The sequence below is a fragment of the Oncorhynchus masou genome, chromosome 32 (genome assembly GCF_036934945.1).
Source record: "Oncorhynchus masou masou isolate Uvic2021 chromosome 32, UVic_Omas_1.1, whole genome shotgun sequence".
NCBI classification, from domain to species: domain Eukaryota; kingdom Metazoa; phylum Chordata; class Actinopteri; order Salmoniformes; family Salmonidae; genus Oncorhynchus; species Oncorhynchus masou.
In genome coordinates, this window is record NC_088243.1 from 53,552,058 (window position 1) to 53,566,098 (window position 14,041).

The 14,041-nt window shown below is 42.5% G+C and overlaps 1 protein-coding gene across 2 annotated transcripts in view; it reads left to right on the forward strand.

Annotated features, from left to right (window-relative positions):
* LOC135526198 (5-hydroxytryptamine receptor 4-like) overlaps positions 1–14,041 on the forward strand; it is a 143,997-nt gene that overhangs the window by 70,153 nt on the left and 59,803 nt on the right. For both annotated transcript variants that reach the window (XM_064954356.1, XM_064954357.1), the window contains exon 5: positions 12,536–12,689. In XM_064954356.1, coding sequence (XP_064810428.1) covers positions 12,536–12,689 — 154 coding nt within the window. The remainder of the gene's footprint in view (positions 1–12,535; positions 12,690–14,041) is intronic.

Genomic DNA, 14,041 nt, shown 5'->3' on the forward strand with positions numbered 1-14,041 from the left:
GAACTCAGCAATGAGTGTTGCAACCGAGGACAGATGATTTGTATGCGCTACACGCTTCAGCACTCGATGGTCCCGTTCTGTGAGCTTGTGTGGCCTAGCACTTTGCGGCTGAGCCATTATTGGTCCTAGACATTTCCACTTCACAATAACAGCACTTCCAGTTGACCTGGGGCAGCTCTAGCAGGGCACAAATTTGACAAACTGACTTGTTGGAAAGGGGGCATTCTATGACGGTGCCACCTTGAAAGTCACTGAGCTCTTCAGTAAGGCCATTTTACTGTCAATTTTGTCTATGCAGATTGCATGGCTGTGTGGACAATTTTATACATCTGTCAGCAACTGGTGTGGCTGAAATAGCCGGATCCGCTAATTTGAAGGGGTGTCCACATGCTTTTGTATATATAGTGTATGTACACCTCCCTATATGCTCCAGTTTCCCTATGCTTCAGCTCTCCCACCATACAAGTGTGTTCTTGACCTTGTCTCACTGCAGAGGAGGAAATTGTTGTTTCATTCAATTATATGGATAGAGAGCAAAGCTTGTGCAGAGTGTGTAAACAGCACTATTAGCCATTCATAGTAACTGGCTGGCTTGCGGTGTTGAGAGACACAATGTGCCGGCCATAAATGATTTAGATTTAATTCCCTCTAAAGTTACGACTCACTTTATTTATCATCCTAATTTACCACATTAAAACGATTCACGAGTCTGAGGATGAAAGCAAATGGGAAATGAAGGGAACATGCTTTTAAAGAATTACAGGGAAAATATGCATTAACATGAGTTCCAAAAAGCTGCCGGGGAAATCAAGGGTTTACATTATATGGCGGATAAAATGTCAGTGTGGTTGCAGGATGGGCTCTTGCATTAAGTGACAAGGAAAGACATATAGACACAGCAACTCAAAAGACTAACCATACACAACAATAAGATCCACATTTCTACAGCATTGCATAGTAGCTAGTTAATTCAAAATGCTTTCTATGTTCAAGCCCAGCATCAGCATATGAATTCATTTAGGACAGCTGAGGTCTGGGTGCAGAGACAGATAGGCTTGCGTCACACCATCTGCAGTTATTATTTTGGAAGCAACGTTACAATAGTAATCCCAGGAAAGAAACTTTGGTTCTGTGAAAGTTCCCAGAACATTCAGGAAATGTTCTGATAACACAAAAGCTGTCCAGTTGTGCAGATGATTATACAATGTTTGTATAAAAAATTCACCTGACGTTTCAAGAACGTTCCCACATTTTGTCTGTTCTTTAAAGGTTCCCAGAATGTTTCATTAGGTTGTGGAAACAGTCTGGTGGGAACATTGTGGGTAGGGTGACCACATTTAAAGTCCCCAAATGCGGGAAAACAGGAGGATTTTGCGGGACATTCACGGGGCTGTACAGCCTACAGAGTACCACTCCCCTCATACAATATTTAATGACGTCGTCATTTCTGAACGTTTTGTTGTGACTTTACTTTCATTCATCTGATGACTGTTATTTATTTAATCAACTAACTTTATGTTTAATTGTTACCCGATTAAATGAATCATGTAACAATTAACTCATTAGGATTTGGGGCACTAAATAACATTTTTGCCCGCTTTGAGGACAATACAGTGCCACTGACACGGCCCGCAACCAAAACATGCGGACTCTCCTTCACTGCAGCCGGGGTGAGTAAAACATTTAAACGTGTTAACCCTCGCAAGGCTGCAGGCCCAGACGGCATCCCCAGCCACGCCCTCAGAGCATGCGCAGACCAGCTGGCTGGTGTGTTTACGGACATATTCAATCGATCCCTATCCCAGTCTGCTGTTCCCACATGCTTCAAGAGGGCCACCATTGTTACTGTTCCCAAGAAAGCTAGGGTAACTGAGCTAAACGACTACCGCCCCGTAGCACTCACCTCCGTCATCATGAAGTGCTTTGAGAGACTAGTCAAGGACCATATCACCTCCACCCTACCTGACACCCTAGACCTACTCCAATTTGCTTACCGCCCAAATAGGTCCACAGACGATGCAATCTCAACCACACTGCACACTGCCCTAACCCATCTGGACAAGAGGAATACCTATGTGAGAATGCTGTTCATTGACTACAGCTCAGCATTTAACACCATAGTACCCTCCAAACTCGTCATCAAGCTCGAGACCCTGGGTCTCGACCCCGCCCTGTGCAACTGGGTACTGGACTTCCTGACGGGCCGCCCCCAGGTGGTAAGGGTAGGTAACAACATCTCCACCCCGCTGATCCTCAACACTGGGGCCCCACAAGGGTGCGTTCTGAGCCCTCTCCTGTACTCCCTGTTCACCCACGACTGCGTGGCCACGCACGCCTCCAACTCAATCATCAAGTTTGCGGACGACACAACAGTGGTAGGCTTGATTACCAACAACGACGAGACGGCCTACAGGGAGGAGGTGAGGGCCCTCGGAGTGTGGTGTCAGGAAAATAACCTCACACTCAATGTCAACAAAACTAAGGAGATGATTGTGGACTTCAGGAAACAGCAAAGGGAACACCCCCCTATCCACATTGATGGAACAGTAGTGTAGAGGGGAGTAAGTTTTAAGTTCCTCGGCGTACACATCACAGACAAACTGAATTGGTCCACCCACACAGACAGCATCGTGAAGAAGGCGCAGCAGCGCCTCTTCAACCTCAGGAGACTGAAGAAATTTGGCTTGTCACCAAAAGCACTCACAAACTTCTACAGATGCACAATCGAGAGCATCCTATCGGGCTGTATCACTGCCTGGTACGGCAACTGCTCCGCCCACAACCGTAAGGCTCTCCAGAGGTTAGTGAGGTCTGCACAACGCATCACTGGGGGCAAACTACCTGCCCTCCAAGACACCTACACCACCCGATGCCACAGGAAGGCCATAAAGATCATCAATGGACAACAACCACCCGAGCCACTGCCTGTTCACCCCGCTATCATCCAGAAGGCGAGGTCAGTACAGGTGCATCAAAGCTGGGACCGAGAGACTGAAAAACAGCTTCTATCTCAAGGCCATCAGACTGTTAAACAACCACCACTAACATTGAGTGGCTGCTGCCAACACACTGACTCAACTCCAGCCACTTTATGAATGGGAATTGATTGGAATTGATGTAAAATATATCACTAGCCACTTTAAACAATGCTACTTAATATAATGTTTACATACCCTACATTATTTATCTCATAAACAATGTACTCTATATCATCAACTGCATCTTTATGTAATACATGTATCACTAGCCACTTTAAACTATGCCACTTTGTTTACATACTCATCTCATATGTATATACTGTACTCGATACCATCTACTGCATCTTGCCTATGCCGCTCTGTACCATCACTCATTCATATATCTTTATGTACGTATTCTTTATCCCTTTACACTTGTGTGTATAAGGTAGTAGTTTTGGAATTGTTAGCTAGATTACTCGTTGGTTATTACTGCATTGCCGGAACTAGAAGCACAAGCATTTCGCTACACTCGCATAAACATCTGCTAACCATGTGTATGTGACAAATAAAATTTGATTTGATTTGACCATGGAAGAGGTTGTTTAAAGAGTTACCATCTCCCAAATTAAACTCTATAAGGTATATATCTATTTAATAAATAAACAGGAATCTAATTAATAATTACCTTTTATCATATCATCATTCTGAACAGTCGTAAACTCATGCATCTGCAAAAAACCCAGCCTTGCTCTTGATTCAGCACTACACCAATTGGTTTAATTATTTATTTACTAGCTAACTAAAATGAGAAAACAGGATAACATACACACTTAATACATGAGAGGAAAGTCCCTAGCAGACTGGCAATATGACGGCTTAATACACAGCGATGAAGAGTGGGAAAAAGAGAGAGACAGGGAAAAAGGGACACTGGTTACATAAGATACATTCTATAACTATTCTCCCATTAATCATATACTTTGCACATGAACCGCCGACCGTTTAGGAAGGAGGTGGTTTGGCCTTTCAGCGGCACGCTTGTAAGGGTCCGGACCCGTCTCTTCTACTGTTGTTCACCCTGGAAGTGGCTACTTACTATGAACAGTCAATAGGAGATATATTATTTTATCCCTCCTAAAATCACATTCATATCTTAACAAATCTACTTTCATAATTTGTCATATTATATGCACAACGTATTGGATGGAAACTTGACTGATGAAGGGGATATACTTTCCAAGTTACAGTATTTCGTCCATGCAATTTTAATGACATCACAAAATGAAAACCCGTATGACATACATTTTTTTCTATAGTTCCTCACTGACCATTTCCCACATTGTTATGTTAGAAATATTGTTCCAGTATCCACTTTTAACCGTGTTAGAGTTTCAAATGGAAAACTATCTGTGAAACAAAGGCATTCCTTTGTTGACACTAAAGTGTGAGAAAGAGTCCACCCTTCTCCTGTAATTTACAACACGGTGTGAACTGTCAAACCGGCCCAGTCCCCTCCTTCCCCTTTCTGTGGGTGAGAGAAGGTCTGGTTATTGTCAATCATTACCAAGCTGATCTGACCCATTGTGATCCTCACAGGACAGTCATGACAGTTTGTATCGGCAGCCTATTAAATATTATTAAAGAATATCCTTAAAATGCATCCTCCAATTGCAACGTCTGCCTATGCCCACACATATGTGACCCGTTTCTGGAAACTAGGCGTATGTCGCTGGTCACTACTTCATAGGAGAGCCATTTAAACTTTTTTTTTCATAAACTTTTTTTTTTCTCCAGAAATGCCTTCTTGAACATGTGAAAGTTCATGTGCCTGAATAATAAACGTGTATGCCATCTGTAAATACAAATACAATTGTTAAATTACGAGCCTAGTTGGCTTAGCCACAGAAAAAAACAGCAACCTTCCCGCGAGCCATGATTGGCTGAGATAATGAGTAAGCTGGACATGCTGAGAGATGAGGATTGGTCTGCCAATCTGTTTCGTTGAGCCGGACAGTTTGTGTTTGTAATCCTGTCTAATGCAGCTTTTTAAAAATCTAATCAAACTTTATTTGTCACATGCGGCGAATACGACAGGTGTAGACCGAACCGTGAAACGCTTACTTACAAGCCCTTAACCAACAATCCAGTTCGAGAAAGAGTTTTAACCAAATAAACGAAAGTAAAAAAATAATAAAAAGTAACACAATAAAATAACACTAATGAGGCTATATACAGGAGGTACCGGTACCGAGTCAATGTGCGGGGGTACAGGTTAGTTGAGGTAATTTGAACATGTAGGTAGGGGTAAATTGACGATGCATAGATAATAAATAGCGGGTAGCAGCAGTGTAAAAACAAATGGGGGGTCAATGTAATAGTCCAGTGGCCATTTGATTAATTGTTCAGAAGTCTTATGGGTGGGGGTAGAAGCTGTTAAGGAGCCTTTTGGTCCTAGACTTGGCGCTCCAGTACCGCTTGCCGTGTGGTAGCAGAGAGAACAGTCTATGACTTGGGTGACTGGAGAATTTGACAATTTTATTGGCTTTCCTCTGACACCCCCTGGTATATAGCTCCTGGATGGCAGGAAACTTGGCCCCAGTGATGTATTGGAGCGCCAAGTGATATACTGGACAACACACTACCCTCTGTAGCGCCTTACGGTCAGATGCCGAGCAGTGGCCACACCAGGCAGTGATGTAATCAGTGATGCTCTCAATGGTGCAGCTGTAGAACTTCTGGAGGATCTGGGGACCCATGCCAAATCTATTCAGTCTCCCGAAGGGGAAAAGGTGTTGTTGTACCCTGCTCACGACTGTATTGGTGTGTTTGGACCATGATAGTTTGTTTGTGATGTGGACACCAAGGAACTTGAAACTCTCAACCTGCTCCACTACAGCCATGTCAATGTTAATGGGGGCCTGTTCGGCCCGCCTTTTCCTGTAGTCCACAATCAGCTCCTTTGTCTTGCTCACATCGAGGGAGAGGTTGTTGTCCTGGCACCACACTGCCAGGTCTCTGACCTCCTCCCTATAGGATAGGTCTCTGACCTCCTCCCTATAGGCTGTCTCATCGTTGTCGGTAATCAGGCCTACCACTGTTTAGTCATCGTTTCTTGTTTGTTGTTATTGGTGTTAGCAGTACTATCTCCATCAACATTAGCTGAACATTCCAGGAATGTTCTTTTAGAACAACTTCTGTTGCTCCAACATTTTATTGCTGAAGTATGTTTAGGGGACGTTATTGGAACCATCATGTCATAATGTCACACTATAACTTTATGAGATCATGGTAGATATATTTCCTGCTTGTTGTTATGGGTGCTTTGAATTAGCAGAACGTTGATGTAATATTTCCCTCAGAACCACTTCTATTGCTCCCTAATTTTGTTGCGGCAATATGTTCTAAGAACATTACTGGTATATTGTGTTATTACATTACCTGGAAACCTAATGAGAACAGTTCTGTGGTGGTTATTACAGATGCTGTGCACAACATTTCGGTGAACATTAGGAGAATATTCCAAGGATATTTAATAAAAAATAAAAAGGTATTTTGTTATGAAAAACATTTGTTTTTGGGATGGTTAATCCTCATGTTATATAAAGCCTAACTAACTTAATGGACATCTTAGGTAATGTTCTGGTAATGTTTCCGGTTTCTGGAATGGTTCTTACTGGGGTCAAAAGGTCAGACAGTAGGACAGAGAGAGAAGAAGAGAGAGAGAGTATTTTGCATGAAAAGGGCCTTTTCTTTTGAGTGTATCTTTCTCTTTCTCTCTCTCTCGGTCTCCACTTCTCTCCAGAGAAGAGATGGCTTTTAAGTTTAACCCACTGAGAGCTCTTCAATTAATGTTAAAGGTAGATGGAATTTTACTGGCCGTATTCTAGAGATGTTTTATTGAAAGTACACACCATTCCATAGAGACAAGAGTGTATAAAAGGAAACGTATTTAAGGTGAATGGTGGAATTCATCATTTGTGAATGAATGTTGTGACGTGGGACGGTTCCGTTTGTTCAAAGTAAGCTCTCCTGTGTATTGCACAACTCTAGTGTGTGGATTATTACTTGCGTGCGTCAAGCTGCAAGCACCAGGGGAAGTTCCAGTAAGCCAGGACTGCTACCAGCCAGTTTAGACAATCATGAGTCTTGCCAGAACAGAGAAACAGACTCATTTCGGCCATTTCACAAATCTTTATGAGTAAGAAAAATGCAACAGAAATGGCAGTTCTTTGGGCGTCACTTACTTATCGCATAAAACAATATTAGCTATGTCTTTTCCTTTAGAAGGGTTCAAAACGCGTCTCTCTCTCTCCTCTCATATTTCCAATCTGCCCGTCAAGCCTCAAATGTTCAAATTCTATTCTTCAATTAAACTGATTTAGAAAGCATAGTGTGTTTACATGCGCTGTAGCCGAGAGTAATTTTGTTGTTCTCCAATTGGCGTGGTGATCCTAACTGACCTAAAACAGGGAATTTTTACTAGGATTAAATGTCAGGAATTGTGAAAAACTGAGTTTGAATGTATTTGGCTAATGCGTATGTAAACTTCCGACTTCAACTGTATATATCAGATTATGGCAATAGAAAGGCTACAGGAGCAATTATGTTTTACTAAGAGTGGTACTTTTAAAAAGGGCAAGAGAGCGCAGTGACCCTGAGCGGACAATCTGTTTCTCGTTCATAGAAGAGAGTTTAAATAAAATTTTCATAGCTTGCGCTTTGGTATCTGCTCGTACAGCACAGATGTTTGCTTTTCATTTTCCTTCAGGTTAATTTCTCCACAACATTTACTAAACATAAATATAAAGGCAACATGTAAAGTGTTGGTCCCAGGTTTCATGAGCTGAAATAAAAGATTCCAGAAATGTTCCATACGTTTACACCTCTGTTAGTTAGATTATCTTGGCAAAGGATAAATGCTATCTACCTGACAGGTGTGACATATCAAGAAGCTGATTAAACAACATCATCACACGTGTGCACCTTGTGCTGGGAACAAAAAAAGCCCATTCTAAATGTGCAGTTATGTCACACAACACAATGCCACAGATGTCTCAAGTTTTGAGGGAGCGTGAAATTGGCATGCTGACGGCAGGAATGTCCACCAAAGCGGTTGACAGATAATTTAATGTTGATTTCTCTACCATAAGCCTCCTCCAATGTTGTTTTAGAGAATTTGCCAGTACTTCCAACCGGCCTCACAACCACAGACCATGTGTATGGCTTCAAGTGGGCGAGCGGTTTGCTGATGTCAACGTTGTGAACAAAGTGGCGGTGGGGTTATGGTATGACCAGGCATAAGCTACGGACAGCGAACACAATTGAATTTTTTTTAAGGTGTCTGTGACCAACAGATGCATATCTGTATTCCCAGTCATGTGAAATCCATAGATTGGGGCCTATGAATTTATATAAATTGACAGATTTCCTGATATGAACTGTAACTCAGTAAACTCTTTGAAGTGTTGTGTTTATATTTTTGTTCAGTATACATTTGTGTGGTGCCAGCAGAGCTTGGAACTTAGTTTTACACATCTTCCTATAATGCCCTTTTCCAACCAAGCTTAAGACATGAAGGAGCATTTTAAATGAATGATGGATCGTTCAAACATTGACAACAGGCATTTAGGATGAAGGGGAGAAGTGAAGCATGTTTTGCTCCCTAATTTCACATGCAGATTGGTCACACTTTTCATTTCTCCGTTATTAAATGCAGCCATCCGAAGAGTAAGGATTTTTTATTTCATTTTTTACTGTTCATTCCTGTCTCTCAAATTAAACTCCAACCTTGACTACTTACTGCAGAAAACTTGATCACATGGATCACATGTAATTCAAGTCTAAGTGCCTGTTTTGTTGGTCCCATCTGTTTTCCATTGAGGCTCTGTTATATGTCCTATAAGTAGCTATTGGTTGCCAAAGTGAGCTCAAGAAGCCAGGTGAACAGATGTAGAAGGCTGGCCTGCTGTCAACAGTCCACACTGCTGCTGTGCCTCTGGCCCTCTGACACACAGGCCGGGTTTTGGCTAGGTGAGACGAAAAGCAGCACAGTGCACACATACAGCCATGCTCCATCTAGCCTAGACTCACAAACATTTTATTAATACAGCCATGCTGTTTCAGAGCCATATTGTACTCATTACTCAAGAGACACAGGCAGGCACATAAAAAGCATCCTAGTACAACACTGAGGTAAGATGCTGCATAGAACTCTGGGTAAACATTCTTTCAGATGTGTCAGATTTGTGCATCGGACCGACCAATCAGGTGGTCTGCTCATGTATTTATGTTATGAACAGTTGGCTCCAGTTCAGTTCACCTGCAATGAAATATGAAATGACCTCACTAACACCCCTCTGAGTCATGAAAACAACCTCAGGGTGACAGAGTCAAATCAACAATGAGAGTGAGAGTAAATATAGTGGTGCCTTGAAGATGGGCTGCAGCGGGCAATGCTGTGGTACAGTGAGACAGAGAGACCTGTGTATTGTGATCCCTTACAGTAGGCCCCAGTTTTGCCAGGACAAAATCGGGGTGTTGTGAACACATGCCAGGAATATCTCACCAAGCCGAAGGGTGAGCGACTACAGCAATGGTGTTTGGCCAGAGCACGATATATGAGAGAGAGAGAGAGAGAGAGAGAGAGAGAGAGAGAGAGAGAGAGACAGAGACAGAGACAGAGACAGAGACAGAGACAGAGAGAGAGAGAGAGAGAGAGACTGAATACTGTCCAAGGATGGAAGAACTCATTGACTGTGGGGAGCCTGTGGCCTCGGGAATATTCTTTCCAAAACACTTGAGTGTGCTGTCTCTGACCAACTCTCTTGATATCTCTCTCAGAACATTCTTCTTGACCCTAACCATTCAGGCTTAAAGATGGGTCACTCAACCGAGACAGCTCTTCTCTGTATCACGGATGCTCTCCGCACTGCCAAAGCTGACTCTCTGTCCTCTGTTCTCATCCTCCCTAGATCTAACCGGGCTCCCGAGTGGCACCGCGGTCTAAGGCATTGCATCTCAGTGCTAGAGGCCTCACTACAGACCCTGGTTCAAACCTGGGCTGTATCACAACCTGGCCGTGATTGGGAGTCCCATAGGACGACGCACAATTGGCCCAGCGTCATCCGGGGTGAGGGGAGGGTTTGGCTGGGGTTGGCCGTCATTTAAAAAAAATATTTTGTTCTTAAGTGACTTGTCTAGTTAAATAAAGGTTCAACAAAAATACAAATTTGCTGCCTTCGACACAGTGAACCATCAGATCCTCCTCTCCACCCTCTCAGCGCTGGGTGTCTCAGACTCTCCACACTCTTGGATTGCATCCTACCTGGCAGGCCGTTCCTACCAGAAGACATAGGAGCGGTCTGCCATTCAAACTTTCCCTCCAATTCGTTGTGAATGCTGTATCCTATTTTATATCCAGCACACAAGAGCAGATTGCTTATTTCCTCAAATATATACATATGTATATATCTGTTTGGCAAATGACATGAGTGGCAAGGAGTGGAACGTTAGCTAAAGAGAGTGGTACCCAGACTAGCTAGTCAGAGAGGGAGAGGTTTACCACTCTCGAGCCTACATCAAAGTCTACGGGACAAGCAGCTTATCCATAGGCCCACCAACTGGGCGGCCATCCACGTGACCCGGTTGGGGATTCATGTGATGTTTGAGCTAATCCCCATCCAGTGGGGAAAATATTACACAGTGAAATTGTGCCAACATATGCAAGGAATGATCAATCTCTGTGCTTTTTATTTAGTGGAATAGGAATTCATTAAACTGTCATTTATCAACGATCAGTTAAAAATCAATCATAAAGCAATCACATCTGAGAGCTTTGACATGTGGTCATGTTGTAACCTGAAGTCCATTAAAGAGCTAAAGGAAGTCCAAATTTGAGGTCTCTGGGACATCAGGTAGGGTTACCCTCTCAATCTCTACAGACAGAGGGTTCAGCCAGGCCAAGTAGCAATTTGTGGCTGAAGACATTTCAGGGATTTTAGAAACCAATTTCTTGTTGCAAATAATTTAATGATCATAGCACTTTCCCTCTAATAGCACTTTCCCAGCAGAGAGGTAGAGAGCTTTGATGTCTAAAATGTCAGCGATAAAGCAAAACTCTCAGGTACAGTATGCTGTTAACATGATAAAAAGACTTTAGATAGCATCATCAAACCTTTTGAGATCAAAAATACACCTTTTATCTGTCTTTATCACAAGGATAATGTATTTTTCCACAAAGTATAATTTTACATGAAAGATACACTTGTTGAACAGCATTTCGTCTAATGAAAGAAACGCTTGAGCTGAATGTAAATCATACAGTATATAAGTATATAAGTATTCAGACCCCTTCCCTTTTCCAACAGCATCCTTGAGATGTTTCTACAACTTGATTGGAGTTGTGGTAAATGCAATTGATTGGACATGATTTGGAAAGGCGCACACCTGTCTATAATAAGGTCCCACAGTTGACAGTGTGTGTCAGAGCAAAAACCAAACCACAAGGTTGAAGGAATTGTCTGTAGAACTCCAAGACGGGATTGTGTCGAGGCACATCTGGGGAAGGGTACCAAAATATTTCTGTAGCATTGAAGGTCCCCAAGAACACAGTGGCCTCCATCATTCTTAAATGGAAAAAGTTTGGAACCACCATGACTCTTCCTAGAGCTGGCTGCCCGGCCAAACTGAGCAATCGGAGGAGAATGGCCATGGTCAGGGAAGTGATCAAGAACCCGATGGTCACTCTGACAGAGTTCCAGAGTTCCTCTGTGAAGATGGGAGAACCTACCAGAAGGACAACCATCTCTGCAGCACTTCACCAATCAGGCCTTTATGGTAGAGTGGCCAGACAGAAGTCACTACTCAGTAAAAGGCACAACAGCCCGCTTGCAGTTTGACAAAGGGCGTGTAAAGACTCTCAGACCATGAGAAACAAGATTCTCTGGTCTGATAGAACCAAGATTGAACTCTGGCCTGAATGCCAAGCGTCACGTCTGGAGGAAACCCGACACTATACCTACGGTGAAGTGTGGTGGTGGCAGCATTATGCTGTGGGGATGTTTTTCAATGGCAAGGACTAAGAGACTAGTCAGGATTGAGGGAAAGATGAATGGTTTAAAATACAGAGACATCCTTGATGAAAACCTGCCCCAGAGCCCTCAGGACCTCAGACTGGGGGCGAAGATTCACCTTTCAACAGTACAACGACCCTAAGCACACAGCCAAGACAACGCCGGAGTGGCTTACGGACAATCTTCTGATTGTTCTTGATTGGCCCAGTCAGAGCCCGGACTTGAACCCAATCTAACATCTCTGGAGAGACCTAAAAATAAAGGGTCCGAATACTGATGTAAATGTGATATTTCAGTTTTTTTGTCATACATTTGCTAAAATTGCTTTGTCATTATGGGGTATTGTGTGTAGACTGAGAAAAACCAAACAATTGAATCAATTGTAGAATAAGGCTGTAACGCAACAAAAAGTGGAAAAAGTCAAGGGTTCTGAATACTTTCTGAATGCACTGTAGTTCCCTCTACCCAATATGTCTTATAATAGTGTTCCCTCTCATTCTCTAGGTACTATGCCATCTGCTGCCAGCCACTGGTCTACAGGAATAAGATGACACCACTGAGAGTGGCTCTTATGTTAGGAGGATGCTGGGTAATCCCCACCTTTATATCCTTCCTACCCATAATGCTAGGATGGAACAGTATCGGAATAGACCATTTGGTGAGTAATAACTCATTTGTCTGTGTCAATGTGCATATACACTGCAGATATTTGATAAACCATTCAATAGAACACGATCAAATTGAACTTTATCTGAAACCACATTATGTGCTACCTACATGTATATCGTAACTCATTCCATAGGATGTCAATGAGACAAAGAAACACCTCCACACAACCAAAAGGGTTTTTTAGTGTATATCTGGTCAACGTGCTGTAGGATATGTGTAAGCTATTTTAGGCTATCACCGTTTCAGACTAGGCTTAGTCTGTGTCTAGGATAGGATACTGAGTACGTAATAAGCATGTCGTCCAATCTGAACGCACATCTTGTCCAATCTCCCGCTACTGCTCATAATAAAACAATGGCTGTAAGTGAAAGCTCAGTGAAAGGCATCGGCTAAATGATACTGTGTGATAGTAATGCTAAAATGAAACAGCAGGGAGTCTGGATTGAAATGTCAGACCCAATTCTACTATATACCAACCCAAAACAAATGGACCGGGGGAAAAGGCTGATGTAATGAAAAGCATGGGTTGAGAGTCGGTAACTTATTATAGTCATGAATAGTCATGAGCACTATGCTTATGTTTCTCTGGAAGAACTTTAGATTTGTTTAAACGGAGGACATGTACAATGGCAAGAAAAAGTATGTGAACCCTTTGGCATTACCTGGATTTCTGCATGAATTGGTCATCAAATTTGATCTGATCTTGATCTAAGTCCCAACAATAGACTTAGATCAATATTATCATTTAAACATTCACAGTGTAGGTTGGGAAAATTCTGTGAACCCAAAGGCTAATGACTTCTCCAAGAGATAATTGGAGTCAGGAGCCAGCTAACCTGGTGACCAATCAATGAGACGAGTTTGTAGATGTTAGTTAGAGCTGCCTTGCCCTATAAAAAACACTCATAAAATTTGAGATTGCTTTTCACAAGAAGCATTGCCTGATGTGAACCATGCCCTGAACAAAGAGATCTCAGAAGACCTAAGATTAAGAATTGTTGACTTGCATAAAGCTGGAAAGGGTTACAAAACTATATCTAAATGTCTTGATGTTCATTAGTCCAAAGTAAGACCAATTGTCTATAAATGGAGAAAGTTCAGCATTGTTGCTACTCTCCCTAGGAGTGGCCATCCTGCAAAGATGACTGCAAGAGCACAGTGGAGAATGCTCAAGGAGGTTAAGAAGAATCCTAGAATCAGCTGAAGACTTACAGAAATCTCTGGAACATGCTAACATCTCTGTTGACATGTTTACGATACATAAAACACTAAACAAGTATGGTGTTCATGGGAGGACACCACGGAAGAAGCTACTGCTGTCCCAATTTTTTTTGCAAAAGT